Source organism: Pezoporus occidentalis, unplaced genomic scaffold, assembly GCF_034315485.1.
Source record: "Pezoporus occidentalis ecotype Australia unplaced genomic scaffold, CSIRO_AGI_Poc_V1 ctg70, whole genome shotgun sequence".
In the NCBI taxonomy this organism is placed as follows: domain Eukaryota; kingdom Metazoa; phylum Chordata; class Aves; order Psittaciformes; family Psittacidae; genus Pezoporus; species Pezoporus occidentalis.
Window position 1 is genome coordinate 4,962,398 of NW_026916053.1, and position 23,641 is coordinate 4,986,038.

The window sequence follows — 23,641 nt, forward strand, 5'->3', positions numbered from 1 at the left end:
GCTGGGATGCAGCCGCGGCGTCGCTCAGCCCGGCCCCTCGAACGCGGAGCCGGTGGCCGGAGCGCTCCCGGAGCCTGGGTGGAGGTGGATGCGGAGGAAACTCCACCTCCGCGGGAGCAGACCTGCTATGGCAGGAATTCCCAGAGAAATTCCCGCTCTGGCAGCGGGGCCGTGAACTCTCCGTTACCTCTTTGTGAGAGCAGCTCCTTGAACGGGCTGAAACCAGAGCAGGGGAGCTGGGCTTGGGGGGGGGGGGGAGAGACGGGGAAGGGGCTTTAGCTGACCCTGCGCACCAAGAGGCACCGTTAAAGAGGCAGAGCTTGCTGCTAAATCAAGCCCCACAAAAGCTCACCTGGTTTCCCCCCTCCCGGCTCCTGTGTTTCCCAAGTGATTCTCAGCCGATTTGAACCCGTTTGACAGCCTGGATGAGGTCAAATGAGCTTTCCTTGCTTCCAGCATCCCCAGCAGATTCAAGTCACCGTTATTCATTTGGAGACGGGCCACCAAACTGCACTCTTTGTCTTGCTCCTAACCACCAGAGGCTCAATGTGGTCCACTCTTGGAGAAGGCAGAGAGGAGAAGCCCTCCTGGACCCAGCCTTGCCCACACACCTATCCCGAGAGCAGGGTCTCCAGGATCTCAGCCTTGGGATCATAGCTCATAGAGACCTTGGGATCATAGCTCATGTTGGTTGTCCCTCATAGACACACTGGGTTCTGAGCTGGTAGAGACACCCCATCCAGGGAGCATCAACAAGCAAGCATCTGGAATACCCTGAGCCTGCATCCAATGCCATGAACACCAGGCAGGAGATGGGAGCAGCCGCCACAGGCTTTGCCAACACTGATTTTGAGGAGGGGTTTTGGTGCATCTCCCCTCCTTTTCACCATGAACCTGCCTTGTTGGCTCTGCTGGGTGCTTTGCTTTGGGCTTGTGGCTGTCTCCATTGGCACCGCAGCCACCACAGCAGGACCTCTGTGCATCACTGGTGAGTGTGCCCATAGCACCGATGGCCAAGCAATTCCCGACCATGCTGGGGATGGTTATTCTGATGGTCAAACCATTCCTAGCACTGGCCATGCTGGAGATGCTGATCCTGCTCTTCTTCCCAGCTCAGATTTGTGGGAGGAGGAGGAGAAATCCAGGGGAACAATCCCCTAGACATGAGCTCGTGCCAACCACAGAATAGAACCAGGGATGTGCCTTTTGTCCCCATCCTTGCTGCAATTGTGTCATATCCTCTGTCTCCCAGCCCTGGCACCAGGGACAGTTGACCCTGGAGGCCAAAATCCTCCATCCAACCCCATAAGAAACCCAGAGAATTTAGTGCTAATGGTGACTTGGCATTTCTGTCTTGCAGCCTGTCCTGTCTTCTCCTCCGAGGAGCCCCACAACCTCCCACTGCATCTGTCCTGGAGCTGCTGGTGCCTGGGGACGCTGCCATCTGGTCCTCCTGAGACAAATCCTGCACCAGGAAGGGCTGCAGCCATGGAGGGATGAAGGGGAACGTGGCCTGGACCACCCTGCATGGGAGCCCATGTGAAGCAGGGAGCATGGAAGGGAGGATGTGGAGATGTCTGTTCCTCTGGGCTCTGTTCACTGTGAGTGCCAGGGTGGAGTTTGGGACCTCCAGCTTTGCAGATGCCCTTCAAGAGGCCCTTTGGATGTTCTCTAAACCTGGCTGCTGTTCAAACTAATAATGACAGGGGCAGGAACGAGCGCTGAGCCCGTCACACGTTGTGAGATGCTCTCAGGGGGATGATGGACCAGAAGAACCGTGCCAACCAAGTGGGTCCATGCTGCCGTGCCACACCGGCCACCAGCGCTCTCTGGGGCTGGTCCCAGTGTGCGTGAGAGCGTGTGTGAGCGCTCAGGGCTCCTTTCTCTCCCCCTCTCTGTCTCCTTTTATTCTCCTCCATAAAACATAGGAAGTCGAAGCCATTCATTTTGCTATTTGTGTCTCCCTCCCCACGCCCCGGTTCCCTCCCTTGCCCCCTGCAGCCTCGCTGCTTGCCCAGCATCCTTGACCCCGAGGAGTCTGGTGTGTCTGCACTTCCCTTTTGGCCCGTGGAAAGCACCACTCTGAACTGGGGCCTTGATAAGTCTGCTGTGGGAAGGCAGGGGCTCCTGGGCTCTCACACAGGGCTTTCCCATGTAGCACTTCCTATGCTGTCCCTGCTCCATCCCCAGCTCTCCGGATGGCCGTGCCCTGCCGTGGCACCAGCTTGGTCCTCCTGTGACCTGCTCTGTGTCAAAAGGCACGGTGCATGGAGGGAGGCATCCTCCCGAGGAGGAGGATGAGGAGGATGCTCAGCTCCTCTCACCCATAGCAAAGGATTGCAAAGGGGTTTCACCTCCCCAGCCCATTCTCCTGTTGGTTATACAGAGCTCTGATGTTGTCTCCTACAGGGGTTGGGATCGACAGGACCTGTGTCCTGTCTGCAATGGAGCAGAGCAGCCAGGGCTGGGACTGAGACCTTAGAGGGGATGGAGACAGGGATTGACTGGCAGAGAGGGAGGAAGGAGATGCTCAGAGAGGGCAGCCCAGAGGGGCTTTTCCCAGGAATACCATCCCTGAGCTGCCCTGACAAAGCACAAAGCCCTCAGGGTTCCGTCCATGGGCTGGGGTCTGCAGTGATCCCTCCATCACCACCATGATGAGGACACAAGGACTTTGCCCGTGCATGGACACTCACCTCACAGCCCACCAGCGAGGCAGAGGGTGAAATCAGGCAGCGAACAGGCAGAGTCTGGCCTCCTCCATCCATGGCTGGAGCGGAGGCTGCTTTGGCACGGCTGCAAGGAGCTGTGCAGGGCAGATTCCCCCCCATGGCAAAGGCTTCTAGGGACGGATACGTATTCATGTACCTGAAAGGGCTGCTGGTTGAACTGGGAGGACTGGGAGGAAGAGTCTGATGGGTGAAGTCAGCAGGGTGGGTGGCTCCATTTGTCATGCTGAGGGCGAAGGCAGCGAGCTCCTACCTCATCCACAGAATCGGCTACAGGTTGGAAAAGACCTTTAAGATCATCACTCCCAATATTACCCCATTGCCTTCATTATTCCCTTTGAAACCCCTTGCACACCACATGGCAAGGCGGCTCAGAGCCCTGTCCCTGGGGTTTTACCATACCCGCAGCCACAGCACCGCAGATAAGAGCCTTCTCCCTCTTATCACCCCGCCAGCGGCACTGCAGCCGGCTCAGCAGCCCCATGGCCGAGCCCCGAGGCCTGATCTCATCAGCGCACCGCACACTCGCAGCTCCAACAATGACCTCCTTCCCTGCCCGACACAATTCCCAGAAACACAGAGCCTCCCGCTGGAGCCTCCCGGGGGAAGCGTGCCAGCCGGCCCGTCGGCACCAGCACGGCCAGCGCTGCCAGCCCCAGCTCCGCAGGGAAAACAAGGGTGTGCTATGGGGAGAGGCTGAGCTGGAGCCCCCCCGGGGCATCCTTTAGCTGGTCGCGCTCAGGAAGACCCCCTCCTTCTGGGTGTTCACCACCAAGTGCTTTGCCCCATCCCAAATACCCCCTTCATGCCTGGCTGCCAGCACCCTGCCTGCTCCGAGTGCCCGCCGGCTTCTCAAAGGATGCTCATGGGGCCAAGAGGCAACACCAAGCCCAAAGCGGCCAGGTTGGGAAGGTAACCCCTGGCCCCAGGGGACCCCCAGCTCCAAGAGGCTCTTCTGCATCTCGCAGCATCACCGAGCGCCTCGGTCTGCTGGAGCTTTTCCTCGGCACGTTTGAGTAATCACCAGTGCAGCTTCCAGCTGGAAGATGTGGACACCAGGCATGGCTGGATCATGGAATGATTAGAGCTGGAAAGGAGCTTAAAGCTCATCCAGATCCAGCCCCTGCCACGGGCAGGGACACCTTCCGCTAGAGCATCTTGCTCCAAGCCCCTGTGTCCAACCTGGCCTTGAACACTGCCAGGGATGGGGCAGCCACAGCTTCTCTGGGCAGCCAGCCTCTCTGCCCCACACATGCACCAGCACCATCCTGCAGCCCACAGGGATGTGGAGCAGCACCCGGCACGGTGCAGTGCCTGGGATGCCAGCACGGGTGCGAGGCTGCTGTGGGGCAGGAGGGCCGGCACGGGATGCACTGCTCACAAAAACACATGGGGGATGCTGAGGAGGACAGACTCGCTGGCTGCATCGGGCTTCCTGCCCCCCGGCCACGGCTGACATCATTGCTCCCGGTGGGAATGTCCACCTCAGCCCTGCTCAGCCCCTCACAACAGCCGGTAAGTTCCTGACCTCCTGCCCGGCTTTCCAGCCTCCCAAAGAGCTCCATGCTACCCCCTGCCACCATGGCACGGCAGCTGGCAAACCTGCATCCTCTTCCTCACCACCTCACGAGGTGATGGGATGGAATGGGTACCCCCTGTGCTGGGTGCCTCTTCCCAGTCTCTGTGAGGTGGCTATCTGGAGACCCTCTGTCCTGTGCTCTGGGCCCTGCATCCCTTCAGCACACTCTCTGTACCCTCAGTGTGCAGCACAGAGGCATGCGGCAGCCCTATGGATGCTGCTTCAGAGGTGCTGCTGCTCTGGGCAGGATGATGGCTCCATCCCACTCATCCTCCTGCACATCCAACCCAGCCCAGTACTGTATGTTGTCCAAACCACCCTCCATGTAGATTGACAGGGGAGCTGCAAACCTGCCTCCTGCCCCTGCCCAAACCTGCTGCCATCAGCACTTTGCTGCAGCTGCTTCCAGCAGTGCTGCTCCAAGAGCTTTTCCCAACCTCACCCCCACCTCTTTCCTGGCTCCATCCTTCTGGCTCCAGCCCACTGGGGATGGAAGGTTTCTCCTTCCCCAGCACAAATATAACTGTAATCTGCTATACCCTGCTGCTGATCCCGACGGCATCCTCCTGTCCTGAGCTTTCCTACAGCGCAGCCTTTACACCGGTAATAGCACCAGGCTCCTTCTCCCATCATTGTTGACTCGACAATGAAAACTGTTTGTATTATTGTGTCCCCGAAGCTTTGCCAATAGCACATGTGTCCCGAGCTGATAGCAACAGGCTTTGGCAAGGCTGCGGCTCCATCAGATAAGAGCCTTTAACCTTATTTCTCCAGCTCCAGCACACCACGGAGGGCCGGGCTGTGGCGAGCTTTTCCCTTATCCTCCCAAGCGCTTCCAGATCCAAGCGAAAGGAGGAGGGAGATGGAGGTGTTCGGGGCTGGCAGCCTGGGAAGCAGCGCGAAGAGCCCTGGAGGGGGCTGGAATCATGGAGCCGCTTTCCCAGGCAGTTTAAGGGCTCAACGCGCCGCTGTCCCGGTCCTTCCTTAGGGAGCCGCCCGGCTCCACCTTGGCTCGGCTCCCTCGCACAGCAGGAGCGCAGCGCAGGGGGAACGCTGGAACCCGGCGGCCCTCGCACGCTCCCGCCTGGCCCGCGAACAAAGCCTTTGCCTTGGAGCCCTTCCCCGCTGCCTCCCGCCTGCCCCCCGGCAGCAGCCTTCATCCACGGAGGGGGGCCACGGCATCCTCCTCCTCGCACCCTGCATCCCCAGGGTCCGCTCACAGCATCCCCGAGCCCCGCTGCTGAGGTGCCCTTTTCCCTCAGCTGCAGCACAAAGGATGCGCTGAAACCACAAAGCAAAGATGTTGCCCGTGGCAAGCTTTTAAAGCTCATTTTTAGGCGAGTTTACAGGGGGGATGAGCTGTAAATGCAGCACCTTCTTGAACGTTTCCCTTCCCTTCATGTCCACATGCAGCACTGAAAAGCAAAAGTTGTTCCTCTGCTTGCAGGGAGGAAAAGCTCTCGGGGCCTTTTCTTTATTCTTAGGATTATTCCTGTAATTATTAGCATTGTTCTCTCTCAGGAAAGAAGCACTCTGTGAGAATTACCCTGCTACATCCTGCCCTTTGCCAGGGAGGGTATTGTCTCTTAGGGGCCTGAGGAGAGGCTGGGTTACCCCATGCCCTGCACATCACATGGGGAAACCGAAGCACGAAGTCACAGCAACATCTAACCTCCCTCTCTTTTCCACTTAGGCTTGGCACTGAGGCTTGCCCTGTCTATACGCAGGTGAGGTTGCTCTCAGCATCACCACCGTCCTTTCTGCTGCAAGTGAAAGCAGAGGGGTGGCCACAAGACCTCGTGTGCAAGGAGGTGGGCTACGAGCTTCAGTGAAGGTCCTCACTTCCAGGGATGCAGCTAAGGGGTCCTCTTCCTCCAGGGATGCTGCAAAGTGTTCCCTTCCTTCAGGGATGCTGCAAAGTGCTCCCCTTCTTTAGGGATGCTGCAAAGGGCTCCTCTTCCTCCAGACCTGGCCAGGGTGATGCTCAGAAACCTGACAACCTCCTCCCCAGCATCCTGTGAGCAAACCAGCCCCTGTGTGGAAAAACCCAAGCAGAAAGTGCTGGTCTCGGGCTGCAGATGAAGTGGGGAGAGGGGAGCGCGGCACGGCCAGCAGCCATCTGCCATCTGCGGCAGCGCGGTGAGGTAATGCCTTGTGCTAAGTTGGAACATGTCGGGAGCCACAGCAGCTCTGGAGAACAGCAAACCTTCCCCAGATGGAGACATCCTGAGCTGCTGCATCAGCCCCCATGGGGAGGGAGAGGATGGGTGACACCCCCCCTGCAGCCAGCAGCCGCCCTCCCCTGCTTGCTTGCCACTGCAGAGGGGCAATAACCGGCTCAGCCCCTGCTGATGAGCAAAGCAATGGAGGTGTGATCGCTGCACTGACTGTCTGAATCCCCCTCCCCTGCCCTGCTTGGAAGTGGCATCCTCATCCAGGTGTAGCACGAGCCCATTTATCCGTGGTGCTTTCAGCTGGATGATGCTTGAAGAGCAAGGGATGAGCAAACGCCCAGCGGAGGTGGGAATGCACAGAGCAAGAAGAGAAGGCTCCTTAAGGGGAGACCTCATCACAGCCTTCAATACCCAAAGGGGCTTTAAGCAACCTGGAGAGGGGCTTTGGACAAGCGCCTGTAGGAACAGGCCAAGGGGAATGGCTTGAACCTGCGAGGGGGGAGACTGAGATGGGATCTTAGGCAGAAGCTCTTCCCTGTGAGGGTGCTGAGGCGCTGGCACAGGGTGCCCAGAGAAGCTGTGGCTGCCCCATCCCTGGCAGTGCTCAAGGCCAGGTTGGACACAGGGGCTTGGAGCAAGCTGCTCCAGTGGAAGGGGTCCCTGCCCGTGGCAGGGGTTGGAGCTGGAGGAGCTTTAAGGTCCCTTCAACCCAAACCAGGCTGGAACTTTGTGATGGTCAGGCAGTGCGGAGCAGGGAGCATGCGGAAAGAGCAGGATCCCGGCTCTTGGCTGCATCCCCTGCACAGACACCAGCGAGCAGCACTTTCTGCCAGTCTGAGGGATGTGCCCAGGATCTGCACATGCCCCAGGGACACGATGCCACAGGCAGAGCTCCTTTGCTTGCTATAACCGAGAGATGAAACTGTGCCGAGGAGAGCAGCTGAACAGCAGCCAAATCTGCTCCTCGGCGGCTTTTCTGCACTCTGTATTCATGTATTTGGCATGAGCAGCTCCCCATTGAGGTAATTCATTAATGCTGAACCAAAAATGTGTTTATGGGAGCCCTGGAATACTTGGTAGAAGTGTAAGACTTTCCTTCCTAAAAGCCTGGGCTCTCCCTCTGATGGGAGCCGAGCATTGAAGCAATGACTGCTGCCCTGATCAGCTGTGGGGAAGCGACTCCTGCCCTGCACCACATGGCAAAGCCTTTCCTGGCGTTATCCTGGTGGGATTGGGAGCCTGGGAGCTCTGGGTTTCACAGGGAGCAGGTTGGGGAGCAAACATGGGGTGATGTGGGTGGAAATGAGGCAGCCCAAGGACCATCCCTGGAGCGCAGGCAGGGGAAGGGAGGCAGGATGGCCCTGGTGAGGACCACGAGCTCTGGCTGCTGCCCATGAGGAGCAAGCAGCCTTTGGGGGTTAGCTGTGGGTTTCGCTGCTCGCACAATGGGTATGGCTGCTGTCATTCCAGTTATAATCCTGCACAAACAAGGCTGACCTCTGGTTATTGAAAAGAGCTGAAAGAGAAAGACAACTCTCTCCGCTTCCTCGGATGCGGTGCCCGACTGCCGGGCTTGGCCGGCACCGTGCTGCTGAGCCCCAGGGCACCTTCCCTCTGTCCCCAGTGCCCTTTGCTCATCAGATGGAGCTGGAAGCCAAGAAAAAGAGCAAATGAGAAGAAAACTGCTGAGCTGGCTGTTCATAGAATCCCAGCCTGGTTTGGGATGGAAGGGACCTTAAAGCTCCTCCAGCTCCAACCCCTGCCACGGGCAGGGACCCCTTCCACTGGAGCAGCTTGCTCCAAGCCCCTGTGTCCAACCTGGCCTTGAACACTGCCAGGGATGGGGCAGCCACAGCTTCTCTGGGCACCCTGTGCCAGCGCCTCAGCACCCTCACAGCGGAGAGCTTGTGCCTAAGAGCTTATGCCTTACAACTCCCCCTGTTTCAGTTTGAACCCGTCACCCCTTCCCCTATTGCTACAGCCCCTGATGAAGAGCCCCTCTCCAATGGGGCTGACTACAACCACCCATCCTCTCCCCACTGCCCCAGCTTGTGTGGAAAGGGGCTGGTCCTTGGCCTGGGGACATGGGGATGTGTCACCCTTGCACAGAGGTGGCTGCTGCCAGGATGCTCCTAACACGGATGCCACAGTGCATCTGCTGGCGCCCTGCAGCCCCCCCAGCACAGCCAGCTCTGCCTGACCCACTGAACCCTTCGTGCCGGAGGAAACCAGGCGCTGAGCTGGGCGCTGGAAAAGGGGAGGCTCTGATGGAGCAGGGAGCGTTTCCCAGCAGATGACTTCAGTGCCGGCAGGGCTCACACACACCCACAGCCCCGAGTCCTTTGCTCTGCAGGAAGCGCCTTTCTTTGGGAAGCCTTTGTTCCAGCGAGGCTGCAGCAGCCGCGGGGGACCCTGCAGGACCAGCCTGCATGGGGGCACATCTCGGGGTGCTGGGGGGGGGGGGCACTGGGCTGGGCAGCGCTGCAAGAGTCCCTCATACTTTATGAGGAATGTCCCTGCTCCCCTTGACCACCCCAGGAAAGAGCATCGCCCTTGGGATGAAGGAGCGGATGCGAGTGTTGGTCCATCCATCCATCCTGCCTGGCCACATGGTGCTGGGTACCTGTGCTTTGTGGCCTAAAGATAACGATGAGCTGTGATGAACCACAGATCTCTTCCTGTGAAATCTCTCATTCATCCAATTGGATGCACCTCAGCGCCAGCCCCACACCGGTGATTGATCATGTGGTGGTTGATTCATTTGTGGTGTGAACACCTCTAGAAGCAAGACTGGTCCATGTGAGGGGCTGGATCCTGCCCTTGCCCCACTGATTTCTCCCCTTGTGCCTTGCACCCTCTGCAAAGTGAGAGTAAAATGCCATTTTCCCATCATGGTTGCACAGCCCCTGGCGCTCCCGCACCCACCCGCAGCCAGGAATAACCACCACGTTCAACCACCAGCGCTCATCCCTACCTTCTTCCATCCCCCCGTTATCCCCCCCCCCCCACAACCCCTTGGGATGGTCCCGGCGGTGCCACATCTATTTTTAGGCCGGTGGGAGCCGGGCTGGCAGGAATAACCCTCGGCACGGGCTGGGAGCAGGCAGGGAAAGCGCCTTTGTGCCGGGGCGCAGCGCGGCCGTCCCGCCCCACTTCCTCTCTTAGGTGTGGTGCTGGGATGCGAGGAAGGGAAGCGGGGGGGGGGGGAAGCGAATGGCCGGCCCCATAGAACTGAAGGGGGTGGAAGGAAAAGCAATAATAGGAGAATAAAGCCCTGGTGCCGGGTGCCTGCTGGGGTCCCGCTCGCCCGACGCCAAGCGCGGCGAGCACGGGTCACCCGCTGGTGCTCACCGATGTTATCTCTGCGCAGGGATGTGCAGAGCTTCCTCTCTCTGTGCTCTGGTCAGCGAGGAGCCGGGGCACAGGGTGATGGGAGGGGGTTTCTGTGTCCGTCCCCACCAAGAACCCGAGTATGGACCCCATGCAGTGCACCCTGCACCCTGGCTGGTGAGGGTGCTTTTGCTCCGCACCACGGTGGGTGTGAAGCAGCCCAGGCATTCAGCGCAGCCCCTCCATGCTGGTCCAGGCATTTCTGGGTGCTTTGCACCCTGGCATTGTGGCACACAAGCATTTTTAGGTGCTTTGGATGCTGCTCCATCCTTCCTCGCAGCTTTCCTTCCCTTCTCTCCCTGTTTCATCTCTCACCCCTCCTTCTCCAGCAACCATGCCCTTCCTTTTCCTATCCACCACCCTCCCTGGCTATTTCCCCTGCACTGGGATGCAGCACCAAAAGCAAGTGCTGGATTTGCAGGCATGCTGCAAGGCAGCATTTGCACTGCATGCGTGCTCTAGGGTCCAAGTCCTGGGCTTTGCTCCAGGAGGTCCCAAAGTACCCAGTTCCACAGGGACAGCAGCACTGCTCTGATGCCATTCCCTGCAGAGGATGTCCACGCTCGGAGCAGTTGCATGGAGCAAGCGTGGCAGCAGGCACGAGGCTCTGTGGGTTTGTCCTGGCTCTCAGCATCGTTTCCAGGACAGGGAAAGTCTGAACTTCCCCAGTCCCACCCTGCTGCAGCTCATCCCCACCACATCCCAAACGCCAGCCAGTGCCACCAGCTCCAAACCCAGCTCCAGGCCAGCTCTTAGCCCAGAGGCCAAGGATGCTGCTGGGACCACCGGGTGGATGTGACTGGGGAGAAGGACCAGGACTGGCAGCAATGGGATAATCCTGGTCTATCCCCAGCAGCTTCCCATACTGACTGCCCCGATGCTGCTCACTTCACCCCACAAGCAGCCACAAGCCCTGGCCTGGGGACCCCCATCTCCCCCTAGCACCCACCTTGCTGCTCCCTAAGGCAGGAGCAAAGAGCCAAAGCCTCCAGCAGCTCTGGGACAACGATGCTCTGGCTCCCTGGAAGACGGGGAGAGCAGAGAGGAGGCTCCTGCAGCCACAAGGGCTCTCCCATGGACTGGTGCTGATTTGCTCTTGCAAAACATTAATAAGAGGCTGCAGGAAGGTGAAGGGAATCTATCCCGAAGCCTCCGCCGCTCCCAGATAGCGCTTGAGGAACAAGGGAGATGAGGCTTTGGGATTTGTATTTCTTTTTGCAAGGCCTTTGTTTTGCTCAGGGTTAACAGTGATCGGCTTCTCCAAATCACTTCCAGACACACAGAAACCATGGCATGCAATACCCCACCGCTGCAAGGAGGCTGCGAGCCGGGTGCTTGCGCAACTCGGTGCCCCAAGTCTTCCTAATGCTGAGGGTCACATTTTGGGCTCGGGGTTTGGGTATGTCCATAGTCGGGGGGGGGGGCTTGGGGCTGGGGCATCCTTCCCACATCAACCCAATGGCCTGGGGTGGTGTTGGGGAGCCAGGGTGTTGTGTGAGCACAGCTCTGCTTGCAAACGGGCCCTGCAGAGATCATAACTCCTCTGTGCCAAGAGCAGGAAGGACCTTCAGACCACCGAGCCTGATGCTTGGCACTGGTGGCTTCCTGATGGCAGCGTGCCGTAGGGATGCTGCTGTGCCACGGGGATGCAGCCGTGCCACGATAACCCGCCTGCTGATGGCAACTTGCCGTAGGGATGCTGCAATGCCGCAGGGATGCTGCAATGCCACAGGGATGCTGCTGTGCCCTACAGCTTGTGTGGCAATGGCATGGCCATGTCAGCCCCAGCAACACAGCTCAGGAGGTTTTAGCTGCTATCACCCCCAATCCCTCAAGTCCCTCGGCTGACAGGCTGGAAATACGTGTGTTTCCATACAAACAGTGCTCAAAAGGAGCAGTTTCTCCCCATCCCGGCACTGGAATTCCCACCAGAAAATGCCAGGGGAAGAGGGTTTGCCCCTGCTTCACCCCAGAGCTGCTCCCGAACCCGGGCAGGGAATGCCGGCCAAAACACACACACACACACGAAACAAAGCCTAAGGGAACTCGACGCCGAGCCCCCAGCGTCCCTGTCCGCTTGCAAACAGGCAGCCTGGCAGGCGAATCTAAACGCTTCCCTGCTTCGGCTCGGCGGGTCTCAGCCAGCCGGGAAAGAGAGGAAAGGAGAGAAAGGAAAGAAGGCAGAGAGAGAACACGAGCAGCCCTCGTCTTGGGAGGAAGGGAGAAGGGCAGGAGCGTCCACACCGGTCCCAGCCCGGCCCTCCCCGGGTGGCTCTTCCTGCTGGTGCCTGGGGACGCCCCCCTTCCTCCTCCTCCTCCCCCTCATCTCCTCCTCCTCCTCTCCCTCTCGTCCTCCTCCTCCTCCTCCTCCTCCCCTCCTCGCCTCTGATTGGTCCAGCCCTGCTATATTTTGCCCCTTCCAGCCCAACATCATCCCAAAAGTTTTTTTTTTTTGTGGGGTGAAAAAAGGGAAAAAAAAAAATAAAAATAAAAAAGAGGAAAACCAAAAAATCCCCAAGAAAAGAAACCAAAACAAAGCGACCGAGCGCAGGTTTCCCCTCGGAGCGCAGGCGAGGGCGGCGAGCGGCGGGGCTGCTGCGCGGCGGCTGCTGGAGCCGGTGGGACGCGGCGGGGACCCGGTTCTTTCTGCGGCACCCGGTCGGGTCGGACACAAAGTGCTGTCCAGCTGGAATGAATATATCTGAGTCTAACTACTGCCGAGAGGAGATATCGCAACCCCGGGGCGACTGTTCATGGGTCACCGCCGCCGTGCCGGCCGCTGAGCCCGGGCTCGCCTTCCCTCGCCCCCCGGGAGCCGCGTCCCCCGCCAGCCGCACGCCCAGCCCCGAGCCCGGCTTCGCCTTCGGCCCCGGCCCCGGCGGCGCGGCCCCCGGTGCGGCCCCCGGCGCGGCCCCGAGCCGCTCGCCCAGCCCCGAGCCGGGCTATGGATACAGCCCCCCGGCGGGCCGCGCCGAGGGCAAGGCCGGCGAGGACTCCCGCATCCGCCGGCCCATGAACGCATTCATGGTCTGGGCGAAGGATGAGCGCAAGCGGCTGGCGCAGCAGAACCCAGACCTGCACAACGCCGTGCTCAGCAAGATGCTGGGTGAGCGGGGAGGGCTGCGGGAGGAGGGCAGGGATGTGGGATGAGCGCGGTGTGGAGTTAGGGATGCGGGGATGCGAAGGGACGGGGCTGGGGATGCAACTGCAGGAGTGGAAGGTTGCGGGATGCGGGGGTACGGAACCGGGGATGCGGGGATATGGGACTGGGGATGCAGGGGTATGGGTCTGGAGATGTGGGCTGCAAGAGTATAGAGAGATGGGATGCGGGGGTACAGAGCTGGGGATGTGGGGATATGGGGCTGGGGATGCCAGCGACAAGAGGAGTGCTGTGGGATATGGGGGTATTGAGCTAAGGACAATGGGATGTGAGGGTATGGGGCTGGGGCTGCAGACTGCAAGAGTACAGGGCTGCAGGATATGGGGGTACAGAGCTAGGGATGTGGGGTTACAGGGATGGGAATGTGGGCTGCAAGAGTACAGGGCTGTGGGATGCAGGGGCATGAAGCTGAGGAGGCAGGAATGGGGAGGTACAGGGCTGGGAATGAAGGGATAGGTGGTTGTGGGACTGGGAATGTTGGCTGCAGCAATCCAGGGCAGCAGGATACAGGGATATAGGGCTTCAGATGTGGGCTGCAGGGGTATGGGGCAGTGGGATGCAGAGTTACAGGGCTGGGGATATACACTGCAGAGTTATGGGATGCTGGGATTCAGGGGTACGGAGTTGGGGATGTGAGTCGCAGGGGTACAGGGTGTTGGGATGCAGGGATAGAGGGCTCTGAGTGCGGGATGAAGGGGTACAGGGCATTGGGATGTACACTGCAAGGGTTCAGGACTGCAGGATGCAGGCTGAGAGGATTTGAGGCAGCAGGACATGGGATACAAGGATATCGGGCTGCACTAGCCGGGGTGTGAGGGTACAGGATTGCGGGATGCAGGCTGCAAGGATATGGGGCTACAGGATGCAGGATGTGAGGATACAGGGGTGTAGAGGCTGGGTTACAAGGATGGGGTGCTGTGGGGTGTACAGATCGGGTGATGTGAGACACAGGGCTGCGGGCTGCAAAGTTAGAGGGCTGTGGGATGCGAGCTGTAGGGATATGGGATGAAGGGAGGCATGGATGCAGGGATGTGGGATAGAACGGTTTGGGGCTTTGAAATCAAGGACTGTAGAGTGCATTGCTACAGGGCTGTGGGATATGGTGTTAGAGGATGTGGGAATATGGGGCTGTGGGTTGTGGGATGTGAGGATACAGAGCTGCCTGTATGCAAAACACAGTGAAATGGGGCTGCGGGATGCAGAATACAGGGCTGTGGGTACACAGCTGCGAGGATGCAGGATATGGGAATACAAGGCTGCAGGATGCGGGATACACAACTGTAGGATGCGGGATGTGGGAACACGGGAAGCAGGATATGGGTAGACAGAGTTGCAGGATGCGGGACTACGGGAAGCAGGATATGGCAGCAGGATGCAGAGACACAGGGCTGCAGGGACATGGGATTCAGGATACAGGACTGCAGGGTTTGGGAGTGGGCAATTTGGGCTGCAGAGGTGTGGATGCGGGATGCAGGGAATCAGGCACACCAGGGACCGGGCTGTGCTGAGAGGCAGCGGGATGCAGGATCCCCAGCCCTGGCTTTGAACCCCCATTCTGCTGTGCTGCAATGCCGAGCCTGATGTGGGGACATGGGGACAGTCCTACTTGGGTTCCTATTCCCCGGCCCTTCCTTGTGCCAGCACCAGGACCCCATTTAGGTGCTGCATTGCCCAAGGGAGCCCTTCCCACCCCAAAGTCTCCATGTGCCCCGATGCCCATGCCCCGACCAGCAGCCGGTGGTCGAGCTGATGTGACGAGAGCTTTGCTTTCCCCTTCCAGGCCAGTCATGGAAAGCACTGAGCGCCAGCGACAAGCGTCCCTTCGTGGAAGAGGCCGAGCGGCTGCGCATCCAGCATCTCCAGGATCACCCCAACTACAAGTACCGCCCAAGGAGAAAGAAGCAAGCCAAGAAAATCAAGAGGATGGAACCCAATATCCTCCTGCATAACCTTTCCCAGCCTTGCAGTGACAACTTCAGCATGAGTCACCACGGTGGCAGCCAGCCGGGCCACCCCCAGCCTCCCCCACTTAACCACTTCAGAGAACTCCACTCCATGGGGTCGGATATTGAAAACTATGGCTTGCCAACTCCTGAGATGTCTCCCTTGGATGTCTTGGAACAGACCGAGCCGGCGTTTTTCCCTCCGCACATGCAGGATGACTGCAACATGATGCCCTTTCGCGGCTACCACCACCATCACCAGATGGAGTTTCCCCAGGAGAAGTGCATGGGGCGGGACGTGGCGGTGCCCTACGCGCAGACCCCTTCGCACTTGGCCGACGCCATGAGGACTCCCCATCCTTCCAGCATATACTACAACCAGATGTGCTCGGGAACTCAGAACGGGCTTTCTGCCCACCTGGGCCAGCTCTCACCCCCTCCTGAAGCCCATCACATGGAGAGCGTGGATCACTTGAACCAAACCGAGCTGTGGACAGACGTTGACCGCAATGAGTTTGACCAGTATTTGAACATGAGCAGGACTCGTCCCGAAGCCTCGGGACTCCCTTACCATGTCTCCCTGTCCAAAGTGACTCCTAGAAGCATCTCCTGCGAGGAGAGCAGCTTGATATCTGCCTTGTCCGATGCCAGCAGTGCTGTCTACTATAGCCCATGCATCACCGGTTAGGTTGGCCCCACCATCCGATGCTTGCAATGGAGAGCCCCGACTCTCCTCTAGAAACAAAAAGCCATCCTCCTTTAACCACGAGCTCCATCATATTTAGAGTATCTCATTAAACGCATCGCTTTCTTTCTGGTTCTTTTCCTTTTCTTTTAAATTTTATTCCTATTTTTCATGGGGTTTTTGTTTAAGACAAAACTCCATGCTGAACTCACTGATATACCATATAACTATATAACACAGATAGACGCCTTTCCCAAGCACTCGCCTGCCTTCCCGCTTCCCGCTCCAGCCCTCGGCAGGGCGCACCTGTAGCTCCCACCAGCTCCAAGGGGCATTTTTAAGCCAATTCCAATAAATCCTGCCTGAAACAACCACCACCAGCATGAGCCGAAGCGACCTGCTCCCAGTATTTAACCCAAGGGCAGGAAAACTTGTGGAGGGAGGGGAAAACCATCACTTCTAGGAAGACTTTGCCGGGGCCATTAAAGAGTCGGCGCCCGTTAGGGGTGGGCTTTAGGACAGTTTTTACTGTATTCTCAGCAATATATTTTAATTGGGCAACAAAAGTATATTTTTACTAAGCATTTTTATATATGAAATGGTATTTAATGTCTTTTGGGGTGTCGGGGTTGGTTTTTTATTAGACTTTTTTCAAAAGAAATCAAGGGATATCCATGAGATCTAAAGCATTTATGTAGCAAAGCTGGATTTTAAAAGAAAAAAAAAAAAGGGACAAAAAGGGGGAAAAAAGGGGAGAAAGGAGGAAAAAAAAAAAGGAGATATTTTGTGGAAAAGGGAATGTCAATGTAAATATTGTGGAACAATCGACTGGAATTTTTGTACAAAAGGGAACTACGACTGCAAACACTTTTTTCTTGTATGGAGAGCAAACTGTTTTATACTGGTTAATTATTAAAACATCTTCATCTAATTGCTCCCATCTTGTGTGCTTGTTGTGTGAACACATATTTTCCGCAAATCCATGTTGTCCCAACCGGTTCCAGATTGCTGCATCCGTTGATTAATGCTCTGACAACCTGGCAAATGGATTAATCTCCAGGCTGCCGCCCGCCCGCCTGCCCCGGCAGCCGCCTCGGGCTCGGTGAGCACGGCTCTGCTCGGCTCCGGAGCGCCGGCAGCGGGATGGGGTGATGCTGCTGGTGTGTCGTCCCCCCCCCTTTTCCTTGGAGATGTGCTCTGCAGGAAAAGCTGCTGTTCCCACATCGAAACACAATAAAACGTGCGGTATCTGCCTCGGAAAACGGCTTCGGTGTGGTTCTTTTGCCAAGCTGGCAGCGCAGGGTACCCATGGCTCATCCCGGTATCCCATTGCCCTGGGTTCGGCACTTCAACCAGTGCTGAAACACCCCCAAAACTGAGCCGGGCTCCTCCAACACCTTCACTCCTATTCCTAGGAGCTGGAATAAAACCCATTGTGCCGGAGCCCTTCCACCTCACCCACTGGCTGCTTCCACGGGTCTTGCCAAGAGGTCACCGTGCCCTGTTGGACTCAGCTTGGAGCCACCGGCGCCTTGTCCCATTCCCATGAATCATTTTATGATGCACAGCTATGTTTGTGTCCCCTTTGCAGAGGAGCAATGACAATCTGTTGCATAAAAGCCTGGTGGCATCCGTTCCTTGAACGCTGAGTGATTTAAACCAGGCTGATATCGCCAAAAAAGGCTATTTAACAACTCCCCCCCCCCCCCCCCCCCCCATCAAATTGAATAGAAGAAGAAGGTTTTTTGCTGTTGTTGTTGGCAAAGAATTGCCTTTTAGGGGAAATGGATATTTAACAAATGACATTAATTTTCAAGCTTCTCCTAAATTAAATTCACATTAGTGTTAACACGACTAAATCCTGACTCACTTCTTCTTTTTTTTGGAGGGGGGGTGTTGTTGTTTCATGTGAAGCACCAATAAACGGGACCAACTCCGGGGGCCGGCGGCGCGTTCCCATTAAACGCCAGAAAGGCGCTTCATTGTCTTTCCATATACAGTATGTAAAAAGGGGGAATACATGGAAAAATGACCTCACTACCTACACGGGAGGGCTGGCGGGCGCCCGGCGGGTGCCAGAACCCCGCGCTGCAGCAAACAAACACAACACCAAATGAGAAGCATCCTGTGCCGCCGCCGATGACTATGAAAGGAAGCAGCCGTCTATAGGCTCCATCCCCGTAGCGGCTTGGGAGGAAGGAGACTGGGGACAAGGAAGCTCTGACTTGTTTTCCAGCTTCATCATCCTCCCCCTCCCCACCATCATCAGCTTTCAGGTACCTTCCCGGCGAGGATGCGATCACTTCCTGCGCTTCAAAGGAGCGATGCACACGCTGCTGCTGGCCCAGCTGCCCTGCCGTGCTGGGGATCACATCACAGAGGAAACGTTAGGTCATTTCTCTGCTGTAGAAATTCCCTTCTTTCCCCATGGCTCTGGCTGTGCCAGCTCGCCTCTGATCTCAGAGCACGGCTAGAAATCCTTGGGGTGGGTTTTTGGCTGTGGTTCCTCGCTCCGGTACAGCGTGTCCTGGGTTTGGGTGCTTGACGGCGCCGGCAGCATGGTTGGGAATGAGCAGGAGCTGCAAGCTTGGAATCTAACCTTGCCATGGGGATGGGAGGGGATCAGGGGTCTCTTTATTATGAGGGTGCTGAGGCGCTGGCACAGGGTGCCCAGAGAAGCTGTGGCTGCTCCATCCCTGGCAGTGTTCAAGGCCAGGTTGGACACAGGGGCTTGGAGCAAGCTGCTCCAGTGGAAGGGGTCCCTGCCCTTGGGACAATGAGCTTTAAGACCCTTCCAACCCAAACCATTCCATGATTCTATGATGCTTCCATGGGGCTGGGGCTGGTACCGGACTGAAGACTGGTGACGGATGCTCGCTCCCATCTGTAAGCACACCAGGGATGCATCAGATTGAAACCAGCGCTGCTGAGTCACTGTGAAAGCATCGAGCAGTGCCGGCTCCTGCTGTGCCCACCCGTCCACAGGTCACCAAGACCCAGCAGCAGATTTGGGTCTGCATCACTCTTTTTGCTACCAAAGCCTTGGCTTGCATCTACACAAAAGCAGGCAGGGCCCTGCCAACCATCCTGCCTAACCCAGCCCTGCGTGTTTTCATTAATAATAAAGCCTAATTGCGATTGAGGCTGCGAACAATGTGTGGCTGCCCCGTCTCACCGGCCAGCCCTACCCCAGGTCACGGGGAAATGAGAAAGAAGGGAAAGGAGAGAGGAAGAAAACAAGAGCACGGGTTTGGGTCAGATAACAGCAGGCACAAGGACCCGTGCCAGACCCGGAGCACGCCGCCTCCTCCCTTTGCTCGGTGTTGCACTGGGCCTTTTTCACCTAAACTTGCAGTTTTGACACCAAATCCATTGTGAAGGGTCCCAATCCGGGGCTGTTCCTCCAGGATGGTGTGGTTGGTACTGGGTACGGGCAGGCACCTCCCCATGTTATCAGAGATGCTCCATCACGTTTTAGCCATGGCCAGAGCAGGATTTATCCCTCTCCAAAGCCAAGCTTGGACTGGGTGGTTGATCCAGCCCCATCAGGCAGGCAGAGAGCAGGGCAGAGCACGGAAGGGTGCTGAGTCCTTGATGAGCTTTAACCACAGCACTCATTAGCTGGGTTTGGTTTGATGCTAATTGCTCACCTCCCAGTTTCCCTGAACTTTGGCAATTTTGTGGTTTTGCTCAGCCCGAGGTCACTTAATCCAAACCACAGGTCAGGAAATCCACTGGGGATGGGATGCAACAAGCAGCTCCAGCCGTGCCCATGGGAGCTCCGCAATCCCTGTGCCCATTGGGATACATCCTGCTCTGCTCGGGCACAGCCGGAAAGCCCTGAGCTCCAGGAGTGCTTCTGTGCTCCCAACATCACCTCCTTCCCCTGCCTCCATCCCCTGTGGATGTGCTGGGGGCCAGGAAACCATCCGCCAGCGGTGGCTCAGGTGTGACGTGGGGCTGGAAATAGACGGGCTGGAATAGTTTGGGGATGATTTCACTGCCGTTATGGCTCAGGCCGGGGCTGTTACTGCACAGCCCCTTCCGATTTTTATGACTTAATCCCTCCAAAGCTCCAGGCCTGATGGTTTTGGACCAGGGAGGAGGAGCGAGGAGCTTTTAGCAGGTCGTTATGGCAGAAATATGGAGAAGGGATTTGACAGGTATATGTAGACCATGACAGGCCCATCCTGCTGCTTCCCTGGGTGGCTGTGGGGCAGGGAGAGGGGGAGATGCTGACCTGGGAAGGTCCATCTGCTCCGTGTTCCCTGGGGCTGTGGGGCTGTGCATCCCTCAGGGGCTTGGAGCCCCACACACTGGGGCTGCTTCTGCAGAGGTCCCCACATGCATGAATGATGCTGATGCCAGGTACACCAAGGAGAGGGTTGGGGTGGCATGAAGAGTGTGTGTGTGCGTGTGTGCATCCCAACGTGTCCATGTGCAAACGCGTTTGAGTGCATGCTTTTATGTGTATCCACATGTGTGCATCTGTATGTGTATAAGTACCATCGTGTGCATCCACGTGTGCATGCATTGGTGTGCATGCTTGCACATCCCTGGGTGCCAATGTGCATGCATTTCTGTGTGTGTGTGTGCATCCATGTGTGTGCATCCCAATGTGTCCATGCTTCTGAGTGCATGCCTTTGTGTGTATCCACATATGTATCATTGCATGCATGCATTGGTGTGCATGTTTGCACATCCTTGGGTGCCAATGTGCATGCATCTGTGTGTGTGTGTGTGTGTGTGTGTGTGTGTGTGTGTGTGTGCATCCATGTGTGGGCATCCCAATGTGTCCATGCTTCTGAGTGCATGCCTTTGTGTGTGTCCACATATGTATCATTGCATGCATGCATTGGTGTGCATGTTTGCACATCCTTGGGTGCCAATGTGCATGCATCTGTGTGTGTGTGTGTGTGTGCATCCATGTGTGTGCATCCCAATGTGTCCATGCTTCTGAGTGCATGCCTTTGTGTGTGTCCACATATGTATCATTGCATGCATGCATTGGTGTGCATGTTTGCACATCCCTGGCTGCCAACGTGCATGCATCTGAGTGTGTGTGTGTGCATGTGTGCAGCATGTATATGTGCGTGTGCCCTGTGCATCTACATGTGCATCTATGTGTATCCATCTGTACATGCACATGTGTGCATAAGCATCGATGTCTGTGTGTGCATCTCCATGCATGCATGCTTGCATCCATGTCCGTGTGCATCTCTGCCTGCCTGCGTGTGTTCACATCTGTGTGCATGCACACGTGTGCGTGTCGCCCGTGCACGTGTGTGTTCTGCTGGAGGTTCACTGCTCAGGTTTATAGACGTTCTGGGGGTTTTATGGCATTATGGAGGGCTGGATGACATCACCCCCATATTAAAACAGCATGTGCCAGCCGGCGATACGCCGCTCCGAGGCTCCGGGGCAGCCCGAGCCGTCCTGTCCCGGAGCACACCGGAGCGATGGGAATGCCGACATGTGCCCATGGACACGCAGCCCCGATGAAGTCATCCCAGCTGGGATCTGGAGATGTTAAAGGGGAATCTGAGCCTCTCGATCCATGCATTTTGGGTGCTCACTGCCACATGTCCCTGCGGTGGGGACGTCGGTGGGAACGGGGCGATGCTGCCGGTGCTGGTTCCCCACCAGGCAGCTGCTCTGGAGCTGGCGATGGGATTATTTTTCCCCTCGTCTTCCACCACAAAAAGGATTTATCAAAACCAAACCTGTTTGTGGGAAACGGCTCCAAAACATTTCCTGACTCGAGAAAAAGAGCACTGGAAAAAAAAAAAAAAGAAAAACTTTCCAGGTTTTTTTAGCTGGGAGGCAATCCGTTTGGAGATGTAACGGCATTACATGGCGCAGGGGTTAACCAAAGGCAAAAGGTTGAAATGTGAAAAGCGGTTTCCAACGTTCCCAGCACAACCTTTCCTTCCCGAGCAGCGGAAAACTTCCCAAACCTTCCCCAACTTTCTTTATTGCAGCCCAGTTTGGGAAAGGAAATGTTTGAAAATCCCAACGCTCCTCACAGGACAGGAAAGGCTCCGTTTCCTCGGTGGCCATGCCCGGAGCAGCCAGCCCGGGTGGCAGAGGAGCGTGAGGTGATGATGGATGCTCTCCTCAGCTCTGCTCTGGAGCAGTTTCCCAGCCGCGGGCAGGAATGCTGAGCACTGCTCCAGCACTGCTGCAGGCAGAGGAGGGTAAACCCCTGCTGGGACCTGGGGCTGTGGTATCGTAAATAATACAGGTTTGGGGACAGGAAGAGAGCATGAGCCACTGAGGAACCCCTGATGTGCCCTGGGAAGGATGCACAGCCTGAAGCTCCTTTATCCTTACTGTGAAGTTCAGCCTCTCCATCACCGATGGAGATCTGGCTGTGGTCCCCCAGCTCCTGGCATCACCTCGCTCACGTTCCTCCCTCTGCCTTGCGGTTACCACCAGCTCCTGGCCCCACATCATCCATCCGCTCACCCAGCACTGTGCTGGGTCCCCTTCAGGACATAAGAGGCAGGTTTGGTTCTCATTGAATGGGTCATGGGGGAGTTTGGGGCTCTCGGCAGAACTGAGCCCCACAGGCATCCCTCAGAGCCACTTTGTGCTCCTCTTCTGAGCTCAGCCAGCAATGCTGTGTGGCCAAAGTGTCATGGAAGGGTTGGGAGTGCTCTCCAGAGGTCACCAAACCCAACCCAGTTCAACACAACCAACATAACCAATACAACACAACCTACCCCAATACAACCAACACAACGCAAAATAACCCTACCCAACCCAGCACAACTCAGTATAACCCAATCCAAAATAAATCAACCCAACTGCAGTCAACGCAACCCAACCGCAGTCAACCCAACCCATCCTAACCAACCCAACCCCTCCTAACTGATCTCACCCAATACAACCCAACCAACCTACCCCAACCCAACCCAACGCAACCCAACCAACTCAACGTAGCCTACGCAACCCAAGCCAACCATCCTAACCCAACCTCTCCCTCAGAACAAGTCTTCCCATCACCTCCCGTGCAGGCCTTCTGGGTCATTCCCAATGGAAATCTCTCCCTCCTCCTGTGCTCAGCAGCCCCAGGGGGGGTCGATCCCTGCAGGGAACTGAATCACGTCCCCCCCACCAGTGCGGGAGCGTCACAGACTGTCTGAGGCTCGTCAGGAGAGTCAGGCCAGGCCGCGCGGGGCCGTTCTGGGAAGTCATCCAGCCATCCGCTGGAGCGAGGAGTCTGCCTAAAAATGACTCTGCTGGCTCCTCTCCACGCTCCGACCGTCCCCATATGGAACGAATGTACATTTTCCATCAATTGTTTGTATTTTTCATTTAAAGAAAGAAGGGGGAGAGAGGGAGAGAGAATGAAAAGAACAGGCAGCAAGCGAGCGGGGCTCACCATCCATGCGGAGCGCCGGTGACAGCAGATAGGCCCCATCGCAGAGAGGGAGAAACACTGGCCAGCGTTCAAGAGACTCAAACGTATGGTATGAAACAATAAATTTTAAGTGTGTTTTGACATATTTGGTGGTCTCTGCTTCACGCTTAATGAGCGTTGGTCCACGTTACGGGGGAACCGCACAGCTCGGGGTGGTTGGCAGGCTGTGCTGGAAGGGGTCGGTGGCCAGCGAGGCCGGAGGTAGGCGTTGAGGTGGTCCCAACATGTGTGTTTCCTAAGGGAATGGGGCAGGGGGATGTGGCATGGGGGAATGGGATGATGAGGGCACCGCAGGGGGATGAGCGGTGATGCCAACTTGGAGGAAGAAGCATAAGGATGATGGAGTTGGGTTAAGCTTGGCTGGGGGGACACATGCAGCACGATGGTGATGTCCCACGGCAGCATCCCTCACACTGCAGGGCTTGGGCAACCTGTGCTTGTATCTCCAGCCCTCCTGCTGCTTGCTTTGCCTGCAGGAAGAACCACGGCCTCCTCCATCCCCATCACCACAAAGAGAAAACCCAGGGGACCAGGAGAGGCGAGCGCAGCCCTCCC

The 23,641-nt window shown here is 57.1% G+C and overlaps 2 protein-coding genes across 2 annotated transcripts in view; one reads left to right on the forward strand and one right to left on the reverse strand.

Moving 5' to 3' along the window:
• Positions 1-23,641, reverse strand: part of TCEA2 (transcription elongation factor A2) — a 63,507-nt gene that overhangs the window by 16,319 nt on the left and 23,547 nt on the right. The gene's annotated exons all lie outside the window — the stretch shown is intronic.
• Positions 12,294-16,591, forward strand: SOX18 (SRY-box transcription factor 18). The gene is made up of 2 exons (XM_062642032.1): positions 12,294-12,978; positions 14,813-16,591. Exons 1-2 carry the CDS (start codon positions 12,564-12,566, stop codon positions 15,661-15,663), a joined length of 1,266 nt encoding a protein of 421 aa, XP_062498016.1. The 5' UTR covers positions 12,294-12,563; the 3' UTR covers positions 15,664-16,591.